General features: G+C 62.3%; 1 protein-coding gene across 1 annotated transcript in view; it reads left to right on the forward strand.

Annotated features, from left to right (window-relative positions):
* LOC111153493 (semaphorin 4D) overlaps positions 1 to 25,206 on the forward strand; it is a 47,332-nt gene that overhangs the window by 17,454 nt on the left and 4,672 nt on the right. The window contains exons 2-13 of the mRNA XM_022512546.1: positions 6,755 to 6,821; positions 11,530 to 11,872; positions 13,005 to 13,150; positions 15,182 to 15,244; positions 16,594 to 16,692; positions 19,133 to 19,226; positions 19,769 to 19,882; positions 20,481 to 20,632; positions 21,417 to 21,592; positions 21,672 to 21,828; positions 22,510 to 22,732; positions 23,448 to 23,563. Of these exons, the coding sequence (XP_022368254.1) occupies positions 6,755 to 6,821; positions 11,530 to 11,872; positions 13,005 to 13,150; positions 15,182 to 15,244; positions 16,594 to 16,692; positions 19,133 to 19,226; positions 19,769 to 19,882; positions 20,481 to 20,632; positions 21,417 to 21,592; positions 21,672 to 21,828; positions 22,510 to 22,732; positions 23,448 to 23,563 (1,750 nt within the window). The remainder of the gene's footprint in view (positions 1 to 6,754; positions 6,822 to 11,529; positions 11,873 to 13,004; positions 13,151 to 15,181; positions 15,245 to 16,593; positions 16,693 to 19,132; positions 19,227 to 19,768; positions 19,883 to 20,480; positions 20,633 to 21,416; positions 21,593 to 21,671; positions 21,829 to 22,509; positions 22,733 to 23,447; positions 23,564 to 25,206) is intronic.

Consider the following 25,206-nt stretch of genomic DNA (forward strand, 5'->3'; position numbering starts at 1 on the left):
AGGGTCTGCGAGGCCACTCTCGAGGTGGGTGGGGCGGGGCAGCGCCAGCCCTTAGGGAAGCTGCAAGGTCAAAGCCTGGAGGAGCCTTCTGCTTTTCTGTAAGCCAGCAGTCTACCTGCAGCTAGCCCGGTAGGATCTGGTGTTCTGCTCTCCAGGCGGCACTTCCTCTCCAGGGGTGTCCCCCACCCCGCATCTGGAGGTAGGGCTGGCCGGGTGCTGTTGGGGTCCCAGCACGGAGGGCAGTCCATGCAGGGACCAGGCTGTGCTGGTGCAGGGCGGGCGCGGGGCTGTCTCTGCTTCTCCCATCTGCACTGAAGGGGCCAGACTCCAGGTTCTCGCAGGCACCAGCTCACGTGTGTGCATTGTGGGGAGCCGTGCCCGGGGCCTGGCCCAGGGCTGCCCCCTTGCTGCTGCCCCATGGCCTCCTGGACGGCCCTGCCCGCATGTGGCCTTTGGGGGACAGTTGCAGGCCAGGCCCAGGTCCCTGTGTCCGGCACACAGTTTCTCCTATGTCCCCAGTAGGGACGTGGCGGTGGTGCCGCTTTTGGGTCTGGACCATGTCGGTGTGTGGTCACAGGAGGCAAAGTGCCGGAGTCCGGCGGGCCGGCTGCACATGTGCTTTGTGAAGAGAGGGGTGCCATTCCTGAACGGAGACCAGCCCCCCCAGCTGCAGCCTGCCCCACAGGGCCCTGTGCCGGCCAGCCCGGCCCTGTATGTCCTCAGGGTGAGGACAGCAGGACAGAGGCAGTGCTCTGGAGAGCTCAGTCCTAGGCGAAGGCCGTCAGGGACCGGCCGAGATCTGAAGTCGCTGCTCAGGGCCACCACGCGTCCCCGAGGCGGGGGCCTTGCTCAGCCTGTTTCTGTGCTGGGACATACCCACCGTGCTCCCTGGAGGCAGCCCAACACCCTGGAGTGGGTGGCATGTGGGGTGGCCCCGAGCTCTGCCTGTCGGGTGGCACAGCCAGCTGGCCAGGCTCCGGGACCAGTTCTGCAGGAAATGAGACCTCGGGTCCCGGCACCCACCGTAGACAGGGCCGTGGACATGCGCACACCCCTGCTTCCTGAGTCCGTGGCAGAATGCGGTGCCGTTTCCTCAGCCCTTGCCGGCAGAAAGGGAGGCAGGAATCCTGTATTCTGCCTGGTGCTGCTCTGCACCACGTTTGGGGGTCCCCCTGGTCTGTCCCCAGGTCCCTGTCACTGGATGAGGGGCCCATCTTGCATGGGGACACCTGGGGGCAGCACCTGGAGGCCTCTCTCAGGCTTGCTTGGCACAACCATGGCCCTGCCATGGCTGCCACGAGCGGGAGCCGGCCGGGGCCAAGCCTCTGTCCTCTCCAGGGATGCAGTGGCAAGGCCCTAGTGGGGACAGAGGGGCGGCCTAGCTTATACTGGTGCAGGAAGGTTCCAGAGGCTCTTGCAGATCTTCCCGTTGAATTTTGGTTCGTGAGCGATGAGGAGACCCCACTGTGCCCATGCCGCCTGGCTTCTCCCGCAGTCCCCAGCACAGGCCCCAGGAGGGACAATGGCTCCTCAGGCCGGCTGGGGACCGTGAGGGGCAGCCAGCCTCCAGCCCACATCCTCCCACCCAGAAGATGACATGGGGCAGGGACAGAACCACAGCCATGTTTCCGTGTTTCGTGCCTCCTGAGGCACCCGGGAGGTGACACGGGCCTCGGGACGCCTGTGTGCTGCGGCGTCCACACTGTGGGAAGGCTGGACGCTCTGGGCTGCAGGGCAGGTCACAGGGCCAGCGTCCAGCGAACCTGGCCTGCGGTCGGAGCGTAGACCCCTCTCCTGTGTGGAGGCTGCAGAGTGGACCCCTGGAATCCGGGGGCTGGGCTTCCCTTGACCTGGGACTTCAGCAGAGGTCGCTCCAGACACCCACTTGCCGTTGGGAGGGACGAGAGTGGTTGCTGGGTCCGGTCCAGTTGTTTCAACCACCCTGAGCGTGGGGTTTGCTCGAGGCCAAACCTGCACCGTTTTATGTGGCCCTCGTCCCACATGCAGCATTGGCTCCTGGAAGCATCTGGAAGACGAGAAGGACCACAAGGGAGGGTCAGTGGGATGGGTGAGTCAGGTCCAGCGTGGGGCTCCTTGTGCTCCCTTCAAAGGTCAGGCTGTGGCGGTGCTGACACCGGGGTGTGCCTCTGCGTGTTGTTTGGGAAGTAGAGATGATTGAGATTCAGGGCAGAAGCCGTGTGCGGGGGACTGGGCGGGGGTCATCTTGGCAGCCATGGAGACTCTGGTGCTGTCCAGCTCCTACCTGCCCACAGCAGTCGCGAGGCCCATGGTTGATGGAGTGTGGGCTGGCACGGTTAGAACACGGATCATAGGGGCCCAGGCTCAACGTGAGAAGCTTGGCTGCCAGGCACTCTGTCAGCGGCTGTGGGGCCTGAGGGGGCGTTTCCGGGGGTCCCTTCAAGGGGTATAGAAGCTAGAGAATCAGAGCAGACGCCTGTGTGCAGGTGGCTGTGCAGAGAGGCTGGCATGGCGGCCACCCGGGCATGGTGATGGACCCTATGTCCCGCTGGGGGCCAGCCCCGGGGCCCTCACAGTGCTTTCGCCCACCGCACGTGCTTCTCTCATGGGTTTTTGCCAAGGGGAGAGCAGAGACCACGTCCCGGAGGGAGGCCAGGTGCAAGGACAGGGCCTTGTTCCGGCTCAGCCTTCGCAGACTTGAGCTGGATGGCGGCCTGCGGTCGAGCTGGCCTAGCTCTGGGACCCTGCTGTGTATTTTTAAGGAGTCACTAAAGATGAAGGCAAAGAGAGTGGCATTTTGTGGTTTTTAGACTTAAAAAAGAACTGTCCGCCTAGACCTGGGCTTGTCAGGGCTCCAAGGCCCGTCCTCCCACTGTGGCTGAGTGGAGAGAGTTGCTGGTCGCTCTGCAGCTGGGCTGGGCCTGTGCAAGGGGCAGGAGTCGGGTCCCCTGGTGAGACTGTGCACAGTCCCCCTGAGGGCACTTGGCAGGCAAGACACTGCCCCAGGTGGCCTGGAGCACAGTCCCGAGCCAGTCCCGGGGTAGGCACGGTTCCAGACAATTCTGTGACACCTTCATGCCCTGGCTGACGGCAGAGAGGAGGAGATGCCTGCTGTGGGGCTGGGGTGCCCCTTATCTCTGCCCTGAGCTCCTCGAGAAGCATCCATTCACCGTGGAGCCAGACGCTTCCACAGAGAGTGGTTCCCATCCCTGCCTGCTGAGCTGTGGCCCGCTCCAGCCCCAGGGTGATGGACTGTTCTGGAAACAAGTATAAGAAGGGTAGTGGACATCAGCTCTTTCATTGCAAAAATGTGTGCCTCGAGTAACAGAAGACTTCAGTGGGGACCAGAAGGAAATACGTTCTGCAGATAGGCTCTGGTTAGAAGAGCTCCTGGGTTGAGTTTGCTGGTAGTTAAAATCAGTCTTTAAAAATAAATTTTAAGGGGTGCCTGGTTGGCTCAGTCGGTAGAGTGTGGGACTCTTGATCTCGGAGTCGTGCGTTCCAGCTCTGTGATGAGTGTGGAGCCTGCTTTTTTAAAAATGAATTTTAAGTGAGAAATTGGCAAAGTTATGAATGTCCAGTATTATTCTATTTAATTATAGAGTTGTGAATTATAGGATTGGAGCGTTGGAGGAGTCTTGGGAGCGCTGGGTGGCGCCCACGGGTGAGCTCCATGAAGGAGACCCACAGTTCACTCAGAGGTCCTGCCCTCCCCTCTGGCCAGCCCACAAGGGACACCCCCGCTTCTTCCTGGACTTCCTGGTCTCTGTGGCTGCAAGCCTGCCCCTCCTGTCCTGGGGCACTGAGCTGGGATTTCTCTGCACTCACGGCCCTGGACCTCTGTGCCGTGTCAGAGTCCCTTAGATGGAGGTCCAGCAAATGCACAGTCAGAAATGATGGGAAGTCTGTCTGCTGTTCGTGGAGACTTGTATTTTGATGGAATCATTTAGTAAGCTTCAAACTGGGAGCCATATGTGAATAGCGTACAATGTAGCGATTCGGCAAGTCTGTATTACTCGGTGCTCGTCACCGTTAAGTGTCCCCATCTGTCACCACGTGGCATTGTGAGGGTTACTGGTGATGCTCCCTGTGCCCTACTTCCTATCCCTGAGACTTCCTTCCGTTATTACTGGGATTTTGTACCTCTTAATCTCCATCTCCCCCCTTCTCCCACCACCTGCCCCCAGTGACCCCAGTTTGCTCTCTATTTAAGAGTCTGGGTTTTTTGTTTGTTCATTTGTTTTGTTTTTTAGATACCCGTGTAAGTAAACTGTGTTTCTCTCTCTCTGACTGACTTAGTGTGATAGTTTCTAGGTCCCTCCATGTTCTTGCAAATTGCAAAATGTCATTCTTTTTGATGTCTGCATAATATTCCATTCTCTGTGTGTGTGTGTGTGTGTGTGTGTGTGTGCGCGCGTGTACACACACCACACCTTCTTTATCCATTCATCTATCAAAGGACATTTGGGCTGCTTCCATGTCTTCGCCATTGTCAGTAATGCCCACGAGCATACGGATACAGGTGTCTTTTCAAATTCATGTTTTTGTTTTCATTGGGTAGATACCCAGCCGTCGAATTGCTGGATGGTGGAGTAGTTCTGTTGATTTTTCTGAGGAAGCTGCGTCCTGTGTTCCACATGACCACACGCGTTCACACTCCCACCAGGAGAGCATGAGGGAGCCGTTCGCCTCGTGCTTCTTTCCCCAGCAGCACAGTCGTCCACCATTTCCAGAGTCCAAATGGTCCCCTGCTTGGGCACCTCACATGGGTGGGGTGCCTGCACCTGAATTCCTGGTGGGGAACTGGGTCCGGATTCTGGGCCCGTGCTGCCCTGTGGCCCCTCGTCACTGCGCCTTATAGCAGCTGGCCTCATGGCTGCCCTTCTCAGCGGTGGGGAGGAGCCTCTTTGATGTGCAAACCCGCGGTCAGGGTCAGGGGCTTTTGGGAGGTGAGGTCACATCTGCAGAACAGAGACCGGACGCGTGCAGGACGAGCCTGGCCTTCGCTCTCTGCTGTGGTCAGAGCGGCCACGGGACCACTGCCTTTGGCGTGGCTGCAGCTCCCAGGCTCACCTGCACCGTGGGGAGTGGAGGGGTGGCAAGGCCGAGCCGTCAGAGGGAGAGGGAAACGCTTCTCTCTCCGATTAGTTTCACCAAAGGGCTGTTGGATTCTTTCCTGCGCGATCTGAGAAGAAAGGCACAGTGAAGGGAGCGCGGAGCTCGGCAGGTGCTGAGCAATTGTGTGAGGACGTCCCCTGCCCTCCGCTGTGGCCGTACCGAACTACAGCGCGGGGGTTCTCTGTCGAGAAACAAGTGTAGACAGGTGTAGAGAGCTGGGGCCCAGAACGCGGCTGTCAGCGGGGCCGGAAGTGTCTTTTTTTTTTTTTTTTTAGTCCGGAACTGTGGGGCTTGGAGCTGTTTGGCGGAGGGCAGAGGTGAGGCGGGGTGAGAGGGGCTCACAGACACACAGCCTGCCCTCGGTGCTCAGCGCCGTGAAATTCGGGGGAACGCGAGACACGCCTTGTCTGACCACAGAGCAAGCAGCTCTGGGCTTGTATTTAGGGACGTGACAAAGGCCTAACTGAACTTCCAGAAGAGAGAAGGTTTTCAGTGTCAGATTTCTTGGCATTCGGGTTGTTTTGTGCACTTCTCTTGCGACGCACGCGTCACTTTCTTCCCCCGTGTTTGGGGGGCGCACAGGTGGCCTGCCCGTGCGAACAGGTAAGCCCCACGGTTGGTCACACTTGCCCGTCGCTGTCCATCGGTCGTGGCAATGCCTCCCCCAGCGTTCAAACAGAAGACGTGGGTCCTGGGTGCTGGGAGGGCGCGGCCTCGTTGGGGCAGCGCTCCCTGGCGTGCTGGCGTGTGAAGGTATTACAAGGGCGCTGTCAGCAGTAGCTGACCCAGAATCAGACCCTGAGATGGAGGAATCCAAAACCATTTCCACCGGCGCTCAGGGGTCACGTTTGCTCCAGTTCCTGGGACATGTCTTGGGCCCCAAGGGGCTCTGGGAGACCCTGGGAGTCATGACTCTGGGAGTCCTAGGTATGGGGTGGGGTGCCAGCCGTCTCTGTGCTGCGGGCGTGACGGGTCCCACTCCGGGGGTGCCGTGTGGGAGAGACGGAGTGTTGGCCCTGCTTCCAGCGAGCACCTCCTACTTCTCAGCAGTCTTCCAGAAAATGGCACGAGGTGTACCAGCTCTTAAAGCAAAAGAAAACAAAACTATATCCCAACCACCAAAAACTGCTAGTGTTTGATTCTGAGGTTTAGAAACTGGCGGATCACTCACAACCGCGAGGGGACCGGCACCCATGCCCTCGACACCTTTGCGCACCTGCACGGTGCCTGCTGGGACGGTCACTCCCGTTCTCTTTGATCGTCTGTCGTCCCTCTGGACTCAGGCTTCCCTTTTGGGGGCGCCCCCGACTGTTGGATTTCGGGGAGGATAAGTTCTCAAGGATACAGATCTGAAACTAATGGCCTGATTCTCTTTTGGCAAATAGTGAACCATGACCATGGGGCGTATTGGCGGGCTTACTTTGCAGGGAAGTGACTGGTCAGTTGGGGACCCACCAGGTTACACTTCCTTTATGGGTGCGATTGCACACTCTCTCCTCCCTCCCGTTTGCACAAGTGCATGAATGCCACACCCATCCTGGGGTCTGGAGGTTAAAAAAAAAATGCAAGAGTTTCTTTTCAGTGTATCTCTACTCATGATGCTGTGGGTACATGGATGGAGGACTTACATGTTGAAATAGTCTCCTATTACTTTCAGAGCCCAGATTTCTGAAGACTCCGTCCTGGAAACGACTGAGGGACGTTTCTGGAGGCACAAGATACAGGTAAAAACATGGTTTCTCCACGCGCGTCCCAGCCTAGCAACGCCGACGCCTTGTAGAAGCCTCAGTGGGGTCCAGCACACGGTTGGTCCCAGCTCCCTGTGTGCTCCACGGGGCCGGGGTCGGGACGCGGCTGCTGCCATGCAGGCATCTGTCCATGCTGGGCGCCTGGAGTCCCGCGCACAGCCTGCCTCTCCCCGTCCCACCCCTGCCCTACCCGCCCTGTGTTTCTGTTCCGGGTCTCTGGGCCTCCAGCCCCTGGGGGCCCTGCAAAGCTCCAGCTTCTCCTGGGGTGCCAAGGGCTTGTCAGTGGGGCCCGACGTGCAGGGAGGGGTCTCTGTGTCACCCTGGCTCTGGATTGGGGCCCTTTTGTGATGAATCTTCATGTCGACCATGTAGTTCCAGTTTAAAAAGAAAGAGAAATGTCCGTTTCATGTCAAAGCAGAAGGAAAGCCCCGCGCCCCACTTCTCTTTGTAGTCATTCCTGTCCTGCACGGATGTGGCTCTGGCCGGCCTCCAGCAGCCCCACTGGCCTCCGCATCCGCCGTGCTGTGCTGGCATCGGTGCCGGCCCCGGGACCTGCCTGGCTGGCTTGCTGGGGCCGTGTTAGCAAATGCAGCTCTACCTCTAGGGCCCTTAGCACTGTCCGTGTTTACGCGTGGGCTCACACGCGTGTGCTTTCAGTTCCCTGCCCCGTTGGGCCGGGCTTCTGGCTGGTGTGGGTGACGCACAGATTAGGAATTCCAAGCCCTGACACTTGGGTTACCAGTATTTTCCCCTCGGGTCATTGATCTTTGGTTTTGTTTGTTGATCTTATGTAAAACAAAAAAAATCGTTGGGGATCTTGGGGGAGTTGGGAGGGATGACCAGGTCCGTGCACTGAGGCTGGGTGAGCAGCTTGGAGGCCCCTGAGGTAATGCCCCGGGGACGGGCCCTCCTCCTACCTGCTCCTGCTAACAGGCACGCAGCCTAGAGAGCAGACGAGGCCCCGTCCCTTCTTCATGTACGTGCAGATGGGACAGACAGGTCATGGACGCCCGGCGGCCCTGGGGGAGGGGCCGGCGCACGGACGACTTTGGGACGCGCCGCTCTGCACCCGGCCGGACTGGATGGAGCGTGTGCGCAGGGACTTGGTTCGGTGGGGCGGGGGCTGTCAGTCTTGCACACAGCGGTGTAAATGTGTGACTCACTGTGTACAAGACAGACACCAATAGCGCGCTCCCCGGCCGTCGCCTCCCTCCCCAGCGGTAACCACTGTTCACAGCTGGATGCGCATCCGCATATGTTTACGTGTGTGTCCGTGGGGGCCGGGGGGGCGGCACCCTCCCTGGACACAGTGTGGGTCGTCCCACCTGCTACCGTGTAGCCGCTGGCGTGTGGTCGGGGTGCTCGCGCTATGCTCACGAGCCCGTCTCCTGGGGCCGCCTGGGTGTCCTGCGTCGGCAGCTGAGCTCCCCGTGATGACGGGCCAGGCCAGCCCCGCTGTCCCCCAGGAGCCAGATCCAGCCTGGACAGTGTAGTGGTTGCCCTGGAAGTGCCCGGCTGGCGCTACGCAGGGTCAGGGCATGTGCAGGTGCGCACAGCCCTCCTCCCCAGAAGGAGACAGCGTTGTCTATGGCCACATGCATGTCTGGTGATGCCGCACAGGCACTCTGACTCCTCTCTCCTTGGGCCTCCCTGCTGGGGCAGCACGGCTGGCCCCTCGCTGCTGCCCCACGCACCCGCCGGTCATCAGGCTGGTTGTCTGACGGCATCCCCCCGCTGCTATCCGCATCCTGGGTCCCGTCAGCGCACGCGTGGCACACACGTGCCTACGTTCAGGTGTGGGAATGAGGTTGAGGCATGTCGGGATCCCCCCACCCCCTGATGGCTTGGTTGTCTCTGCGAGGTGGTGGAGGGTAAGCAGGTGACCTGGCCACTGTCCCCCTGTCCCGCTGTCCATCTCCAGAGCTGAGCACACGAATCACGGTGGAGCTGAGGCATCACTCCAGGGGACCGTTCTGAGTTCTGGGGGAATCGAAGTCCACACAGTGAACTGTTTATCAGGCACGTGACGCGTGACACTGGGAGCTCCTGAAGCCGTCCTGAGCGGGAAGGGGCTGTTTGGCAAGGTGATATCCACCCCACAGCCAGCGTCGGGGAGGGAGCCCAGGGGCAGAAGCCGGCCTGGGGGCAGGCGAGGGAGGTGGGGCTGTGGAGTAGGAGGTCAGTCTGGTGACAAGGGCAGCCAGGGGGCTGTGGGCCCACCGGGGAACAGGGATGGGCGTGGGGGGCAGTCAGCCTGGGGGTAGCCGAGAGAACAAAGATGGACCAGGGGTCAGCCTGGGGGGCAGGCAAGAAGGAGGGGCAGCTGTGGCAGGTGCGTGTCCCTCACCTGTCCCTCCCTCTGTCCCTCCCTCCACCCTCCCACCATCCCCCTGTCCCTCCATCCGTCCCTCCCTCTGTCCCCCCATCCCTCCCCGTCTCTCCCCACTCCGTCCTCCCGTATCCCTCCCCCCTCCTCCCACTCCTCCCCCCTCCATCCTCCCATCCCCCATCCCCCTATCCCCCCGTCCCCCATCCCTTGTCCCCCGTCCCTCTCCATCCCCCGTCCCCCTCCATCCCCCGTCCCCCTCCATCCCCCGTCCCCCTCCCACCTCCGTCCCCCAGTCCTCCCGTCCCCCCTCCATCCACCATTCCCCCTGTCCCTCGCTCCCCCGTCCCTCCTTCCCCCTTCCCTCCCCATGCCCCCTCTCTCAGTCCCCCTCCATCCCTCCCTCCTCCCTCCCCCGTCCCTCCCTGTCCCTCCCTCTATCCCTATTCCCTGTCCCTCACTCTGTTCTCTCCATCCCTCCCTTTCTCTATCCCTCTGTTCCTCCATCACTGAGTGGCCCATCTGCTTCTGGATTTAGTGTCCAGTCCCACCCTCGCTGTGGGGTGTCGGGGCTGGCCCTTCCCGTGAACCCCAGACTGGGTTTCAGCTTGCAGACCAGCGCCTGGCCACGTGTGTCCCATGACACGTCTGGGGCTGCTTCTGCGCCACCCCGGGGACTGGAGTACCTGAGACAGAGACCACACAGCCCAAACCTAAGAAGGATGGTCCTCCGGCCATTGGTGGGACAGTGTGCTGGCCCCCACGCAGGGCGAGCCCGTCCCCGCAGACAGCACATGCCCTGCCCTGGCTTCATGGCCTCGTAGTGGCATCGGGGTGAGGACAGGCCTGGCCGGCACATCTTTGGCAGGAAGGGGAAAGGCAGAGAAGCGCCCCAACAAGAAAGGGGGGCGGGCAGCTGAGGCCTGGCTGTGCCCACTGTCAGTCCTCCCCCAAGGCCCCCCACGAGTCCTTCCTTTACTAAGTGGAGTGGGGCAGTGGCGCCCAGGGCACAGGCATGAGAAACAGACAAAGATGCAGGGAAGACCCGGCGAAGTCCACAGTGACACCGAGGGCAAGCCCTGCCGCATGATAGGATTCCAGCGGCATGAGAGGTGACCTCTGGGAAGGATAAGGAGGCAGCCCAGGAGGGCTTCCTGGAGCTAGTGGCTTGGCTAGGTGAACAGAAGTGAGAACTTCCCCTCACACCCTCTTGGAAGGTTCGGTTTGGCTGTGGTGTCAGGAAGCAGCCCAAGTTGGTACATGTAGCTTGCGGGGGCCCTGGGGAGGCTGAGCAGGGGGACTGTTGAGGGCAGTGTGGCGCTGGCTGCCTCTTGGCCGTCCCTGAGTGCTGGTGATGGTGGGGGTGAAGGGAAGGCTCCAGAGAGGAGCTCGGGCTCATTGGCCTGAGCCTTGCAGGGGGGCTGGCTTGGTGGAACGGAAGGAAGAGAAGAGTGAGCAGGGCCCGCGCTGGGGGAGGGAGGCAGGCTGCTCCACTGTCTCACTGTAGAGGAAACCCTGTGGGGCGTACCAGTGGCTCTCCTGTGGGGCCTCTTGGGGCAGCACGTCTGGGAGGGACGGGGTCCTGCCTCTGTTCCAGTAGCTTCTGGTTGCCTCCCCGTCCTGAGAAGCCAGAAGGAATCCAGGTCACGGTCCCACTGGCGTCCTGGCAAGAGGCTCCGGCGTTTGCTCTGCCTCAGTGGTCCACAGCAAGGCTGCCCTGCCCCCCACCGCAGGGCACCTTGGGGACGGCACGTGGGGCAGGGTGTGGGGGCCGGGACACCAGCACACCCCCAGCCCACAGCCCCTGCCCTCCAATGAATGGCTTCCCAGGGACCCCGAGAGCCCCTAGCCGTGCTTTCTGTGGCACGGGGACTTCTCGGGTGTGGCTGGAGGGGCAGGGCCTGTGTGCGGCAGGAGGCCGGCTGTCCCGCACGGCAAGGTCACGTGTGCGTGTGTGCTCCTGTGCGTGCGAAGTGGGCCTGCGCGCACACGGCTCCGCCTCCACGCGTTGCTCCCGGTCTTCGCCCAGCTGACCTCCCTGGCGGGCGCTACGAAAGCTGGGAAGCCAGGGTCCGAGGGGGCACCTGTTGCCTGGTTCGCACCTTTGCATGACGTCACCAGCGGGGCATGTGCCACATCTGCACACGGGGGAGGCCGGGGAGCTGGGTGGGTGCTCGTCCGGTCTGGGTTCTGGCATCTGCCCTGGAGCTCCGCTCCTGGTGAATGGGTCGCAGTGTCAGCGTGAGCCTGCGCCCCGACCACCCCCGCCCTGGCGTGGACAGAGCCCTGGGCACAGCGGGGAACAGAAGCTGTGTTACTACGGGCATCCTGACCTCTGACTTTTGTTCTCACTTCCAGAATTTCTTCGTGAGGCCAAAAAGCAGTGCACCGCTTAAGATCCGGGCAACCTTCAACGTTGGCGGTGGTGACCTTGCCCGGTGCCTGGGAAATGCTGGTCCTCGAGGTTTACAGCGCCCACCAGCTCCGGGCTGTGCCACGGCTCACAGCCGCCAGGCCCTGAGCAGCGTCCACCGGGACACCCTCGGCAGCCCCCCGGCCCACAAGCGTTTGCTGCCCGAGCCCGCTCTGCAGTGTGTGAGGATGTGTGTCCCTGTCGGGGGGCTGCTTGCTGCCCTGGCCATGGTGTTCGGGATGGCGGTGGCCTTTGCACCCAAGCCCCGGATCACCTGGGAGCACAGAGGTACGGGCCAGCCCTGCTCCTGCGGGTGGGCAGGAACCTGGGGCACGTGGGACGGTTGTCCAGCGCGTTCGGGGACTGCCGCTTAGGTTTCTGAAACTGGGGCCCTGACAGCCTGAAGAGGTGCTGTGCGCTCCCTGGGCACAGCCACTCCAGATGCTTGTCTGAGGACTAATGGGGCCAAGCTTCCGGCCAGCTGCTTTCCTTTGCTGTCCACAGTCTCTGCCTATTTCCTCTCCTGGGATCTGCGTCCTGAGAGCCCCGGCCTCCCCGGCGAGAGGAGCGAGGGCTGCTGGCGGGGCTGAGCCATCTCATGGGCTGTCCCAGGCCCTGTGTGCCGGGTCAGCCTTTCTCCGCGTGGCTGTCTCCAGCCCGGGAGAATCCAGACAGCAGAGCGCGTGGACACCTGGTCCTTATGTGAAACCAGCGGTCCACAAAACCGCAGGCTCACAGCACTCGTGTGGATGCCGGGACAGTCAGACCGGAGCAAGTGCCCCTTGGGGAAACGCCGACACGCCTCTGTCCCTGCCAGTCCGCCCGCTTCTCATCCCGCTTGACCATGCAATTCCCTCTCGAGAGAGGAAACGTCACTTGTTGCTAACTTCGTGGTGCTTAATTCCAAGATCTGCTTGAGTCAAGGGATACATTTACTGGAATGGATTTTTTTAAGATTTTGAGTTAAATCACATTTTTTCCTAAATAAGAAAAGCTTAAATAGTTTACATTCTCACATACTTAGTCTGTGTTAAGATTAAACATACATACACGAGAGTATGGACAGCATAGCGGTCAGCAGCCTGAGATCGCATGCTTGAAGGTCATGCTTCTCAGAGGACAGAGTCCTCAGAGGTCACGCTCCTGGGAGGCCATCTGAGTGCAGGGTTTGGAACCCCACTGGAGGGAGCAGGAAGGGACGCTGGGCCACAGCACTGGTCAAGCACAGTGGCTCGGGGCCTTGCAGGGTTGCATGGTGTTGGTGACTGTCTTAGTGGGTCTGAGTGCTGGCCTCGGGCAGGGGCCGCCTCTAGGGAGTGGATCCACGTGCAGCCACAGCAACGTGGTGGTGCGTTAAAGTGGGACGGGATGCTCGCCGTGTCCAGGCTCGGGCATGTCTGATGTTCTCTTCCCTCCCCAGAGGTGCACCTGGAGAAGTTTCACGAGCCAGGCATCTTCAACTACTCGGTGTTGCTGCTGAGCGAGGATAAGACCACCCTGTACGTGGGGGCCCGGGAAGCCGTGTTTGCCCTGAGTGCGCACAATGTCTCCGAGAAGCAGCATGAGGTAGGGCGTGGCCGCAGACCTGCCCACCGTTTTCTCCCTGACTCTACCCTGGGCCTCTCCTGGGGCGTCAGGCCCTTTCCTGGCCACGCAGCCTCCTGCCCTCCAGCCAGCAAGGGGCCCGTCCCCGTGAAGCCGCCTCTTCACCCTGCCTCCCAACAGCCTCTGTCCTCCCTGGGCCAGCCACTCACCCAGGGGCCTCTGTCCTGCCCTCTTGGACTTTTTACCTTTTCATTATGGAAAATCTCTGGCACACACAGGAGTAGAGGAAGTGGGATTGAGGAGGCCTGTCCCGCTTGGCTCCGGGGTCCCCCTCCTCCACCCACGTCCCGGTGCTGTGCTCCCTCTACTCGAAGCAAATTCCCAGACACACTTTTCATCCACAAGGGGTTCCTGAGGTGTCCCCTCCCTAAAGGGAAGGACTCCTTTTTGTCAGAATTAGCAAAATACCACAATCACATCCAAAAAATGTCATCAAATCACTAGTGTTCAGATTCCACAGTCATAAATGACATTTGAATGCAGTTGAAATTGGACCGTCTGTGGGGCTGGCCACTCTGCCCAGCAAGTGTCCACGTCCCACTGTTGCCCTGGCCTGTCTCTGGGAGAGCCACCGCTCCCACGTCCTTGGTGACGGGCAGGCCCCTGCTGTGGCCCTCGGTGCATCTCAGAGCTGTGTCCCAGGACTTCCCGGCTTGGCCTCTCCTCCACGTGGGAGCAGGAAGGCGTCCACAATGGGGTCACCTTCCCTGGGGCCAGTTCCTGTGGAAATAGTTGGATCAGCACCTGAAGTGGTGGCCTCCGCTAGCCTGTTTTTGATGAGCTCCTTCTCTCTGAAGGGAGGTAGCGGCGTTTGTGCCATTTGGATCTGCAGAACGGCTTTGGAGAGACGCTTCTGAGCGTGTGGAATGTGGCTCCTTTCCTTGACACCTGAGCCCTGCCCAGAGCTCAGACTGTCCCTTCGCAGCCAGTGGCAGCTTGTCCTTGACCGCTGGGTCCTCACACACGAGCCCAGCACTTGGGGTTGGTTTCTTGCTCTCTCTCACTGCGTCCTGTGTCCCTTTGGGGTCCGGCGAGCACGGCCGGGGCCCATCCGCATTCGTGCTCCCGTGTCCTTTAGCATTTTATATCGACAAAATCATTGGCAGTTTACCTTCTGAGGGATGCCGCCATCGGCCGCGGGACTTGGTTCTGCTTTCACGTGTTCTGATGACAACCTCTGTCTCCCTGGAAACGCACTGCTCTGACGCGTGTGCTGGCCGGGCCTTCTGGGAGGCGCGTTCGTGCGGGACACTTAGCGTGGGACCACGGGCACGGGGACTCACTCGCTGCTGCAGCTCTGGGCTCTTCCTAAGTGCTGAGCACCGCCCGGGTGGCTGCAAGTCTCTGGGCGTCCGTCGTGGGTTGTCACAGGGGGAGACCAAACACCCCGGGGAAGGCAAGGCAGGAATGGGGGAGCCATTTGTGGTGTGGGCCTGTGGCTGCCGGTCCTCTCGAGGGCAGGGGGTGAGGCCCCCGCGGGCTGCCCTGTTCTCATCACACTCCCCGGGCGTGAAGGGAGCAGGAGCACAGGTCGTGGGAGGCCGGGTGGGGGTGGGGGACGGAGCTGCTCTCTCACCACCACGCCTGTGGGTACAGAAGACTGAAAGGAGCTGGGTCCTGCTGTCCACAGACCGTCCCAGGAACCCACTTTGCTGCTTGAAAACACCTGTGGTTTAGCCAGTTGATAAACCATCAAACACCTCACTGTTAGCACTTTACATTTGCTGCTGTTTTTAGCAAATAACAAGAATCCGGGAAGCCAGGCACCGCTGGCTTCTGGGGGAGGGTCTCGGGGGGGACTTCCTCGAAGCCCCGGTCGCTCGGGACCCCGGTTTTGCGTCTGCTGGCCAGGCCTGGCTGTGCAGTCACTTCCGCTGTCGGGGGAGTATCAGAGGCCGACGTGGCAGCGCACTCTGCAAACCGGCATGTTAGCGCCGCACCCCTCTGGAACGGGGCCTGTGCGCTGGAATGGACTCTCCTTTCTCCTAACAGGCCTCCTGGAAGGTCTCGGAAGATAAAAAAGCAAAATGTGCTGAGAAGGGGAAGTCAAGACAGGTAATTCTGGTCTCAGGACCCTTGGGTGGCGTGGCCGCGACCCATCCTGGGGTTCCCCTCTGTGCCCAAATGCTGAGGCGGGGTCTCTCAACACAGGAGCCCCCAGGGCGGGCACTTGGGAAACCCTTCGGTTAAGGTTAACTTAGTTGCGTTGATTCAGATGGTCTCAAACTTGACAGAGAAAATCGTTTCCTGTGTCTGTTGACTAAAGGTGTGAAATGCAGGGTTCAGACCTCCGCAGCACCCCAGCAGCCTGGAAGGGTTGCCGTAGGATTTCTGGATTTGGGGCAGGGACCATCCCTTGAGAATCTGCCACTTCCCCAAGAGATACTGGGCACCTCGGTGCACTGGCCCGAGGGTCTGCCTCCCCCAAGGCTCCGGGTTACCCCACCACCGGCTGGGCCTCCTGCCCGCATCTGGGGCCGGGCCCGGGCCCGAGTCTCTGAGCATAGGACCTCTGTCTTCCTCGGTAGCTGGGCAGGGCAGCTGAGTTAAGGTAGATCTCAGTGGTTGGCTGACTTCAAAATCTTTACAGATGGGAAGATTGCTGCACTATTTTTTTGCTGAAATCACTAGATCCAAAGTTGCTTTAGGAAATGGGGAAAATGCAGGCTTTGCGTGGTGATCGCTGGTGTCACAGGGAGTTGTCCGAGAGCTGAGTTAGGCTGAGCGCCCGCCCGGCCCGATGTGGAGGCTGCTCGGGGACAGCGGTCTCTCCCGGCTTCTGTGGGGAGGGTGACTTACTGCCAACCAGTTAGAAATGATCCTGGGGGCAAACACACAAAAACCCAGAAAATCTTCCCTGAGCAGAGATAATTTCAGACAATAGCACATAGGATCCCAGTACGTTCATTTCAGCCTAAAATAGCGTGTTCTATGGCATCAGGTTTTCTCATGTGGGCACAGCCTCGGGCCCCTCCCTCACCCAGCCTGTCCCCAGAGACACGCTGTTTCTGGCCCCGCGCACTGGGGCAGCGGGCTGGGATCCCCAGGGATGGGGACGGCAGGCGGGATGCCACACACCCACCATTCGGGCCGCACCAGGCACGTGCCGAGTGAGAGTAAATGGGTCTCTCCGGTGGTGGGCGTCTTGGCAGAGGTGAATCAGTGACGGAGTGATGGGTCCTGGTCCCCGATGGCCGGCCTGGGGACGCCGCAGACGGGTTTGTCCAGGGGGCCGGGTCTGGGACCGTCCCCACCGCCCAGGCAGGGCCGAGCGAGCATGTGAGATGGGGGCCAGCCGAGGTGCCGGGGGGTGGTGGCGGGGTGCCGGTCATGGCCAGTGGCGCCCTGAGGTCGGGTGGCAGCGGGGCCGGCGGGCGGCTGACGCGTGCGTGTGCCCCTCGCAGACGGAATGCCTCAACTACATCCGCGTGCTGCAGCCGCTCGGCCCCCGCGCCCTGTACGTGTGTGGGACCAACGCGTTCCAGCCGGCCTGCGACCACCTGGTAAGCCTGCACAGCCCCTCCTGGCGCAGCGGCGGGGCGCCCCGCTCCACAGAGCAGTAGGCTTTTCTGATGGCCAGCAGCGGGGGCGCCTCGGGTAGCTGCGGGAGCCCACTGGCCCCGAGGGCATGGCAGGGCGGGACTCACGGGACCGGCGGCCGGTGGCACAGAGCTGGCAGTGGGGGGCCCCCTGGAAAGTGAGTTGTTGACCCGCACAGCACCAGCACGCCGTGGTCCGGCCTCCTGCGCCCTTCTTGGCACGTTCTGTGCCTGTGGGGAGGCCTGCTGTGACCTGCGTGCTGGTCTTATGGGTGGGTCAGGACTCTGCTCCTGGCGGGCATGTTGTGGGCTCGCCTGTGCTACAGGCTGAATGAGTGTCCCCCAAAGCCCCTGGGAAGCCCTAATCCCCCGATGTGAGGGTGTTCAGAGAGGGGGCCTGTGAGCCTCCAGAGCCCTCTCTGCACTCCATGGGACGCGGTGGGGGGAGCAGATCCTTACCGCACACCAACCAGCTGGCACTCCGACCTCCAGAGCTGGAGGGAGAGGGTGCGGCGGCTACTCTGCTCTGGGGCCTCGCCCCGTGGTGTCTGCTGCGGACACAGGGCCTGCTGACGAGGGTGCTGGACCACACGCCCTCCAGGGGCAACAGCCTGGGTGTGTGAGCGGCTCTTGCTCCAGCCCACTGCAGTCCTCCTGGCCCTGGCCTGCCTCATGCTGCCTGAGGGGCTTTGCCGAGGGCCCCCACCCTGGCTCCCCGGCCCCTCGCTGACCGGGAGCTGGAAGGACGGAGCACGGGGCGGAGGGCAGCAGCCCCTTTCACTCAGGCACAGCTGAGCTATGGAGAACGACCACAGAGAGAGGAGAGAAGTATTTTAAATGCACATGTGGATGGCCAGGTCTGTCCTCCAGTGACCGTCCCTGACTTAGTACCGGCCAGGAGGGAAGGGCACTGCCATGGAGAGCGTCCTTTGTTGGAGCCCCAAAGCAATGAGAATTTAAACAAGAGTCTCCAACCTGAGTCCGAGATGAACAATGGCACAAAGTAGGGGCCAGTGAAGGACTTGCGTGGAGACTGTGTGCACAGACCCCCGGGGCAGGGGCATGGGGCCTGGTCACCTGGTGGTCTGGGCCCACAGACACTGGTGGTGGTGGAAGCGGACTGCTAAGGGCTGGACCTCCGTCCTCAGAGAGGCTGGGCCTCTTCCTGTGCGAGGGGACAGCGTGCCAGGTCGTGTTAAGACACGTCTGCACACCCGGGGGTCTGCTGGCTGCGCGCTGGTCAGTCTGGAGCTTCTGGCTCCGGGATGTAGGCTCCGACCCCACGGGCCTGTCCGTTGTTAGGTAAGGGAGTCCGGCTTCCCTGAAATCCAGACCTATGGTTTTTCCCAGCATTTTTAATAAAAACATTGACGCCGACAGGCTGATCACACAGGTGGGAGCGGGGGGGGGGGTGCGGCCCTGCAACCCGCGGCCCCCAGAGGCGTAGGAACAGCCACACTTCTGTACATGGCCAATGCCAAGCCTGTCGTCCCCCGGGAAGATGCAGTCATTTCCATTGACGGCTCTCCTCCGGGCCGATCCCTTGTTCACACGGCCCCCCCGACCTCCCCTAGACCTGCGGACCATTTGCACCCCAGCTCGTGCTCCCTGGCTTGACGGGGAGTCTGCCCACTGAAGGCGGGCCCACAGCCTCCCCAGGCCCATGAGCCCTCTGCACCCCGCATCCGTTCTCCCCCAGCCCCCGATGGGCAGCCGGCCGCACAGCTACCCTCTGCGGCACGGTGTGGTGTTCAGCTCGGGCGTGCTGGAGGGCGGGAGGTGACGCCCGCCGCCGTTCCAGCCGCTCACAAGTCCTTCCCCTGTCCGTTCCAGCCGCTCACAAGTCCTTCCCCTGTCGTGCGTCCCCACGGATGCCTCTCGTCTCTGACGTTCCTCCCGGGGTGCGCGCAGGCACGGACGCACCTAGGCCATCCTTGGGCGGGCCATTCCCCATCATGTCACCTGTCATCAAACTCGGTTTCAGTGTCCCTGTACAAAGCTTTCCTCTTCTTTACGCTTCGGGGTTTTGGGCTCCCTGGTTGGGCCAGAAGGGATGCCCAAGCCTGAGATCACCCCTGCCTGGTGTGAGTGCAGAATGGCCATTATTTCGATGCTGAAATCCCACACGTGGCTTTCGGTCACTCACCATTGGCCTCCTGCCCCGGGTCTGCCCCGTGACCCCGGAGCCGTCGGCACCTCACAGCCGAGTGGACTGCGGCTCCTCAACCCCACGTGGCTCTCGAGGCACCGGCGTTTAGCCCTGGGACCTGCAGGGCCGCGCACCTGCTCCTCCCCCCCGCCCCCGCACGCCCCCGACAGCACGTCTGGGCCATGGCACAGCAGGCAGCTGCTGCGAGCGCGGAAATCCCGACGTCTCCTGACACTCTTTCTTGTCTGATTGCAGGATTTAACGTCCTTTAAATTTCTGGGGAGAAGCGAGGATGGCAAGGGCAGGTGCCCCTTTGACCCCGCACAGAGCTACACGTCCGTCATGGTTGGTGAGTCCTTCCCCCAGGTTAGCGCGGCTCCCTCCGTCTGCTTCTGTGTTCCCTGTCCTCACAGAAGGCACCCGGGCCTCTCCGCAGACCCCCACGTGAGTGTTTGAACTCATCGTGCAAAAGGGTGACTGGCCACCCCCGGGGCCACAAGTCAAGTTTACAGGAGGGGTTATTTTAGGCAGCTCATGAGATGCAAATCACGCATCTCTAGTTCACGGCGTGCACGCCCCTGTTGAGGGAGGTCCCTGAGGTGCCACAGCCTCAGGCCAGGAGCCCCGTGCGCCCACCATTATGTCTGTCACTTCCCCGGGGGCAGGGTCACCTGGTGTTAGCACCCCAACCCCCGAAAAGGACCTTTCACATGGAGCGCACGATTGTCCTGGTCTTGGAGATGCAAGGGAAGGCTCCAGAAGCAGCAGCCTCATGCGCCCAGGAGCAGGGCTGTGGTCTGTCCCCTCCCTGGGGGGCGGGGTGCCCGAGCCCAGCTGTGACAGGAGCACTGCCGCTGACCCCCTTTCCTCTTTCGTCTGGGGCCGCTCAAGACGGGGAGCTGTATTCCGGGACCTCCTACAACTTTCTGGGAAGTGAGCCCATCATCTCCCGAAACTCATCCCACAGCCCTCTGAGGACGGAGTATGCGATACCGTGGCTAAATGGTGAGATGCAGGTGCCCCTGCCACAGGGTTTCTGGGTGGCTGTGAGCCTCCCCGAGGGCGCTTGGTTCCCTGCCTCCCCCCAGGCTCGTGGTGGCTCCCACACAGGGAGCTTCTGGAGCCGCTGGGACTCCCAGCTCAGTCCTTCCCCGTGGAGCCCGTGCTGCTTTGAGGCCACCTTCCCCTCCCTGAAGATGGATGCAGTCACCATCCTTCAGGATGTGAAGGCCTGATGGTCCCTGTTGACCCGGGCTGACCGGGCCACTCCCCTTGGGACAATGTGTGCCCATCGGGTTCCCGCAGCTCCTGTGGGCACTGGCCAGCGGGCTGTGGGCTTTAAGTCCCCTGGGCTCCTGGACGCAGGGAGTCTGGGGGAGCCGGGACCGCGGGCTGCTCCGCTGTTGTGGGCGGGGGGTGCTAGGCACCTGGATCTGCCGGCGGGGGGTCTGAGCACCGTCCTCTGTGGGTCTCCAGGGCTGGGATGCTGTCCGTTCTCACAGGCCCCGCGGGAGGGACACGGCACACGCCCCCTCCTGCGTCGCTTGGGGGTGGTGCCCAGCCCGGCTGAGCAGAGGGGCGACCCCATGTCTGTCGCTTGCAGAACCGAGCTTTGTCTTCGCTGACGTGATGCGAGAGCGTCCAGACGGCATGGACAGCGGGGATGACCGCGTCTACTTCTTCTTCACCGAGGTGTCCGTGGAGTACGAGTTTGTGTTCAAGCTGATGATCCCGCGGGTGGCGCGGGTGTGCAAGGTGAGCCCAGGCCCTGTGCCCCCGCTGGCTCCCCCACCCCAGGGCGCTCCCGTGTCTGGAGGCCTCACCGCCTGGCCAGGCTCGAAGCTTCCTTTGGAATGTCGGTTTGCCCACCACCTTGCCTTCGTGCCGCAGATGGGTGTGGACGGGCTGCCACATGCTCAGCCTGCCCTGGGGAAGCCTGGGGGGGTCCCCCTGCAGACCCCAGGAGTGTCAGCAGGCCTGCGTCTGACACACCGTCCCCAGACGTCCCAGGTTATAGGAAGTTGGTTTTCGTTCACTGTGTGAGCTTGAGCCTGTGGGAACTGGGATTTCGGCGTTCCAACATGCAGTCGGGGGCGGTTTCTCACGTCCGACGTAAGTACGCTCCGCTCCGCAGTCTCCAGCGTCCAGATTGCTGTGTTTCAGGGCAGTCTCCCAAGCAGGTCATGTCAAGCGTGTCCACGTCGTCCCCTGGGGCCAGCTCACTAAAACGTGTTTATGGAAGATCCCGCAAAGCCCTTTGAGATGACCTGGTCCTGTGCAAGGAGGACGGAGGCCCATGGGAGCCCCTGGCCCGCAGTGCGAGGCCGGCGGGGCATCTGCCGCTGTGAGGCGCGTGCGTGGGGACCACCTATGGGTCCGGCTGAGGCAAGGCCACTGCCGACAGGCCTCTCTGGGTTTCGTGCTTGGATGGAAGAGGACGACGCGGTGGCCGCCGGCGTTTGCGGCCCGGGGTCAGCGCGGCCTCGGTCCCTCCGGGCGGAGCTGCCCTTCCCCACCGCGCACGTCCTTCTGGTTTCAGGGGGACCAGGGCGGCCTGCGGACCTTGCAGAAGAAGTGGACGTCCTTCCTGAAGGCCCGGCTGATCTGCTCGCGGCCGGACAGCAACCTCGTCTTCAACGTGCTGCAGGACGTCTTCGTGCTCCGGGCGGAGGGCCTGAAGGAGCCGGTCATCTACGGGGTCTTCACCCCGCAGCTGTGAGTGCGCCGGCCCGGGCCGGGGGGCGCCGTCGACGGGCCCACCGCCCGCATGGTCACGCCGTCCCCTGCTCCCCAGGAACAACGTGGGGCTGTCGGCCGTGTGCGCCTACAACCTGTCCACCGCCGAGGAGGTCTTCTTGCGCGGGAAGTACATGCAGAGCACCACGGTGGAGCAGTCCCACACCAAGTGGGTGCGCTACAACGGCGCGGTGCCCACGCCCAGGCCCGGGGCGGTGAGTGGGGTGGGGCCGGGGGGCGGGGCGGGAGTGGGCGGGCCCAAGCAGGGTGGGGCGGGGCCGCAGGGGGGCCGGCGAGCAGGCGCCCCTTCTGAGCCCCGGAAGTCGGTCTGTTTGATCTCGTGCTTCCCGCACAGAAACGCAGTGTTTGTCAAGGACCTATGCTCCCTACCCGTGAGCAGGAGTCATGTTTTTGGTTTTGTTTTTTTCCTAAAATTGGTGAATCTGTGTAGAAGCCGGTGCGGCTGCTGGGCCGGTTGGACCGCCCCCGCCCGCCCCGCCCCGCCCCACGGGTTCCCGCCTCCTCCTCCTCCTCCCTCCGGGCTGTCCCCCGACCTCGGTCAGACCCTCACACGGGCTGCAAGACCCGTGGAGAGCCAGGGACAGAGGAGTCCCGCCCGCGCTGACCGTCGTGCGCTTGCAACTGGGCTGGGTTCAGTACTTTTTTGGGTGTCAGGAGCGTGATGCATTTCTGATTTACGAACAGGGACAGATGACTCACAGTTGTGTGTCGCCAGCAGAATCGCGGCTGGCGGCCTTTCCCACCAGCGGTAGATGTGCCTTCCGACTGCTAGGGGAAGGCCGCCTGTCCGTCCGCTGGGGCAAGGAGCCCGCGGGCGCGTGTTTAAGCCCCGCGGGGCAGTGTGTGCCGCGGACCAGCCGCTCTCCTCCCTGCAGTGCATCAACCGCGAGGCGCGGGCGGCCAACTTCTCCAGCTCCCTCAGCCTGCCGGACAAGACCCTGCAGTTCGTCAAGGACCACCCCCTGATGGACAGCTCCGTGACCCCGATAGACAACAGGCCCAGGCTCATCCGAAACGACGTGAACTACACACAGCTCGTGGTGGACCGGACCTGGGCTCTGGATGGGACCCCCTACGACGTCATGTTTGTGGGCACAGGTGGGTCCCGCCCCCAGGGTCAGGACCCCAGCAGATCCGGCTCATCCTCGCTGTGGGGGCCGCACACCTCCCCACAGTGCCCTCGGTGTTCACAGCGCTTTACCAAAGAGTCTCCGGCACTGGCGTCTGAGGTCTGCGACCACGCAAGTCCTGGTCCCTGTCGGGGTTCAGGTGTGGTAGGTTGAGGCTCGCACAAAGGGAGTCCAAATGCTGCCCTTGGGGTCAGCTGAGCCTGTCCCGACCTGCCGTGAGAGCCCATTCAGGGAGAGGACTAGTGGCCGGGCCCAGTGGCAGCTGGCGGGCCCCACAAACAGCCCTGGGGGCTTTCCAGCATGCTCTGAGCCAGGTTGGGGGGGTCCTACCCTCGCCTGCCTGGGGCCCCGCAAGAGATGGCACCTAAGAGGGCCCAGTGGAGCCTGGGAGCTACCGCTGCTCCTACCTGCCGGCACCATCTCACTGCACTGACGTCCACTGGAGTCAGCGATGGTTTTTCAGAAAACCCTGAGGCTGACCCAGGCTCACGAGGCCGAGGTGCATTAGCTACTGGTTTTTCCTTTCCCACTTCCAGAGTGCAAAGAGCACTGGTTTCTACATGTCCCATCGAGGCAGAGAGTTGAGAGTTAGAACAGGGACCATTTGCTCCATGGCCGATGGCAGGGCTGGCTCTGTCCTGCCCTCCCAGGCACGTCTCTGACCTCTAGCTTTGCCCTTGCAGACCAGGGCACCCTGCACAAAGCCGTCAGCCTGGAGAACGAGGCCCACATCATCGAGGAGACACGGCTCTTCCAGGACCTCGAGCCGGTGCAGACGCTGCTGCTGAATTCTCAGAAGGTAGAGTGGCTGGGTGGGCGGCCCCACACGTCCGTGTCACCAGCCAGGCCGGGCCGGCACTCACCTGTCTGGTCCAGAGGGCCTGACCTCCAGGCTCTTACAGAAGGTCCTGGGAACCCTGGGCTTTGGGATGGATGGAAGGCGAACTGAGTGATGGGATGGTCGCCTCGGGTTGGCGGAGCCTCACCGTGTCCCTGGGGTCCCCAGTGCGGGCATGGGGACATGCTGGCTCAGGGGAACACTCCTGCGCCCCGAGCTTGACAGGGTCAGCGCCTGCCGGCAGGTGAGCTATCGGTGCAGGAGAGCCGGCTCTGAGCCGTGGCGTGATGCCCACACGGCCCCTTCTGCGTCAGGTCGGGGTCAGGGTCGGGGTCTGGTTCGGCCCTCCCGCAGAAGCTAGGAGTGGGTGTCTGAGGCTTTGGGGGCCGCAGTGTCCGTGCGCTGGCCGCACTCTGGCAGTGCCTGCGTTACGGGCCCCAAGCTCCAGAGCTCACCTAACTTCCGAGGGTCACAGAATAGCATGCTTTTGACTTCTTTTCTCTTCCATTAAGAGTGTGAAATCTGGTATGAGCTGGGGGGTAGCACAGAAATAGCCAAGGGGCTGGATTGGCTCCGCAGGCTGCCCGCTGCCATCTGTCCCCAGGCCTGGGACACAGGCCTCCCTCTTTCCCACGGGGGTGGGGGGCGCAGGAGGGGCAGAGCAGGCCTGGTCCAGGACCGTGAGCACATGAGCCCAGCAGGCCAGTCCTGCCTTAGTGTCTTCGTGTACCTGGGGGACAGCAGACCCTGTGAGTGGCCCAGCCCCACGGCCAAAGGCCTCACTTCTCCGTGCGGGCGTCCCCGTGCTGTGAGCCCGAGCCTGAGGGGCCGGCCGCGTGCCTGTTCCATTAGCCGCAGAGCTGGGCTCGGCCTGGCCCCATGTGTGCAGCCTGCTCCGCGGGGCCTGCTTTAGAGGGCGTTGCTCACCTGCTGGGGCCTCCCAGTTCGACCCAGAATGCTCCTGAGCCTCCTCGCTGGGTGCGGACAGAGCGTCCCACTGCAGGAGGGGGTCCGACAGCCCCTCTGCGTGTCCCCGTAGCCTGCGCTCCGGTGGGGACAGCAGGAAGCAAGGGGCCTAGCCCCAGGCAGGAGACGAGGGAAGCAGCCGACTTCTCGGGCACCCACGGGTCCCCTCATGGTGAGCTTAACGTCCTTGGATCTGGTGTCCAGACTCCCATCACAGGGTCCTGTCCCCTCCCAGCCGCTGCTGTCTGTGCCTTCTGTCTCAGCGTCTGAGGGGTAGACGACCCTACAGTCTAGGCGAGCTTCCAGCAGCAGGTGCCTCCCCTGCCCCCACCCCACCCCCGGCTTTGCTGTGGAAACAGGAAGCAGGCGGCCCTACGGCCCGCCCCAGGCGTGTTGCTCATAGGCAGCGGTCCGGACCCTGAGGCCTCCGGGTTGTCCGAAGCGTCAGAGCAAAGGCTGGGCCCCCCGGGTCAGGTGCGGGGAGACCACGGCTCCTCTGCAGTGGCGTGCAGACACTCGGGCTTCTGGGCGCGAGGACAGTCATCCCGTGGGAGGGATGAGGGGTGGGGAAGGAGGTTATGGCTCAGCACGTGCTCACCTGCCTGTGGCCACGACTTGGTCATGTGCCCGTGCCCAGG

The sequence above is a fragment of the Enhydra lutris genome, unplaced genomic scaffold, assembly GCF_002288905.1.
Source record: "Enhydra lutris kenyoni isolate GAN:26980312 unplaced genomic scaffold, ASM228890v2 scaffoldscaffold33, whole genome shotgun sequence".
NCBI classification, from domain to species: domain Eukaryota; kingdom Metazoa; phylum Chordata; class Mammalia; order Carnivora; family Mustelidae; genus Enhydra; species Enhydra lutris.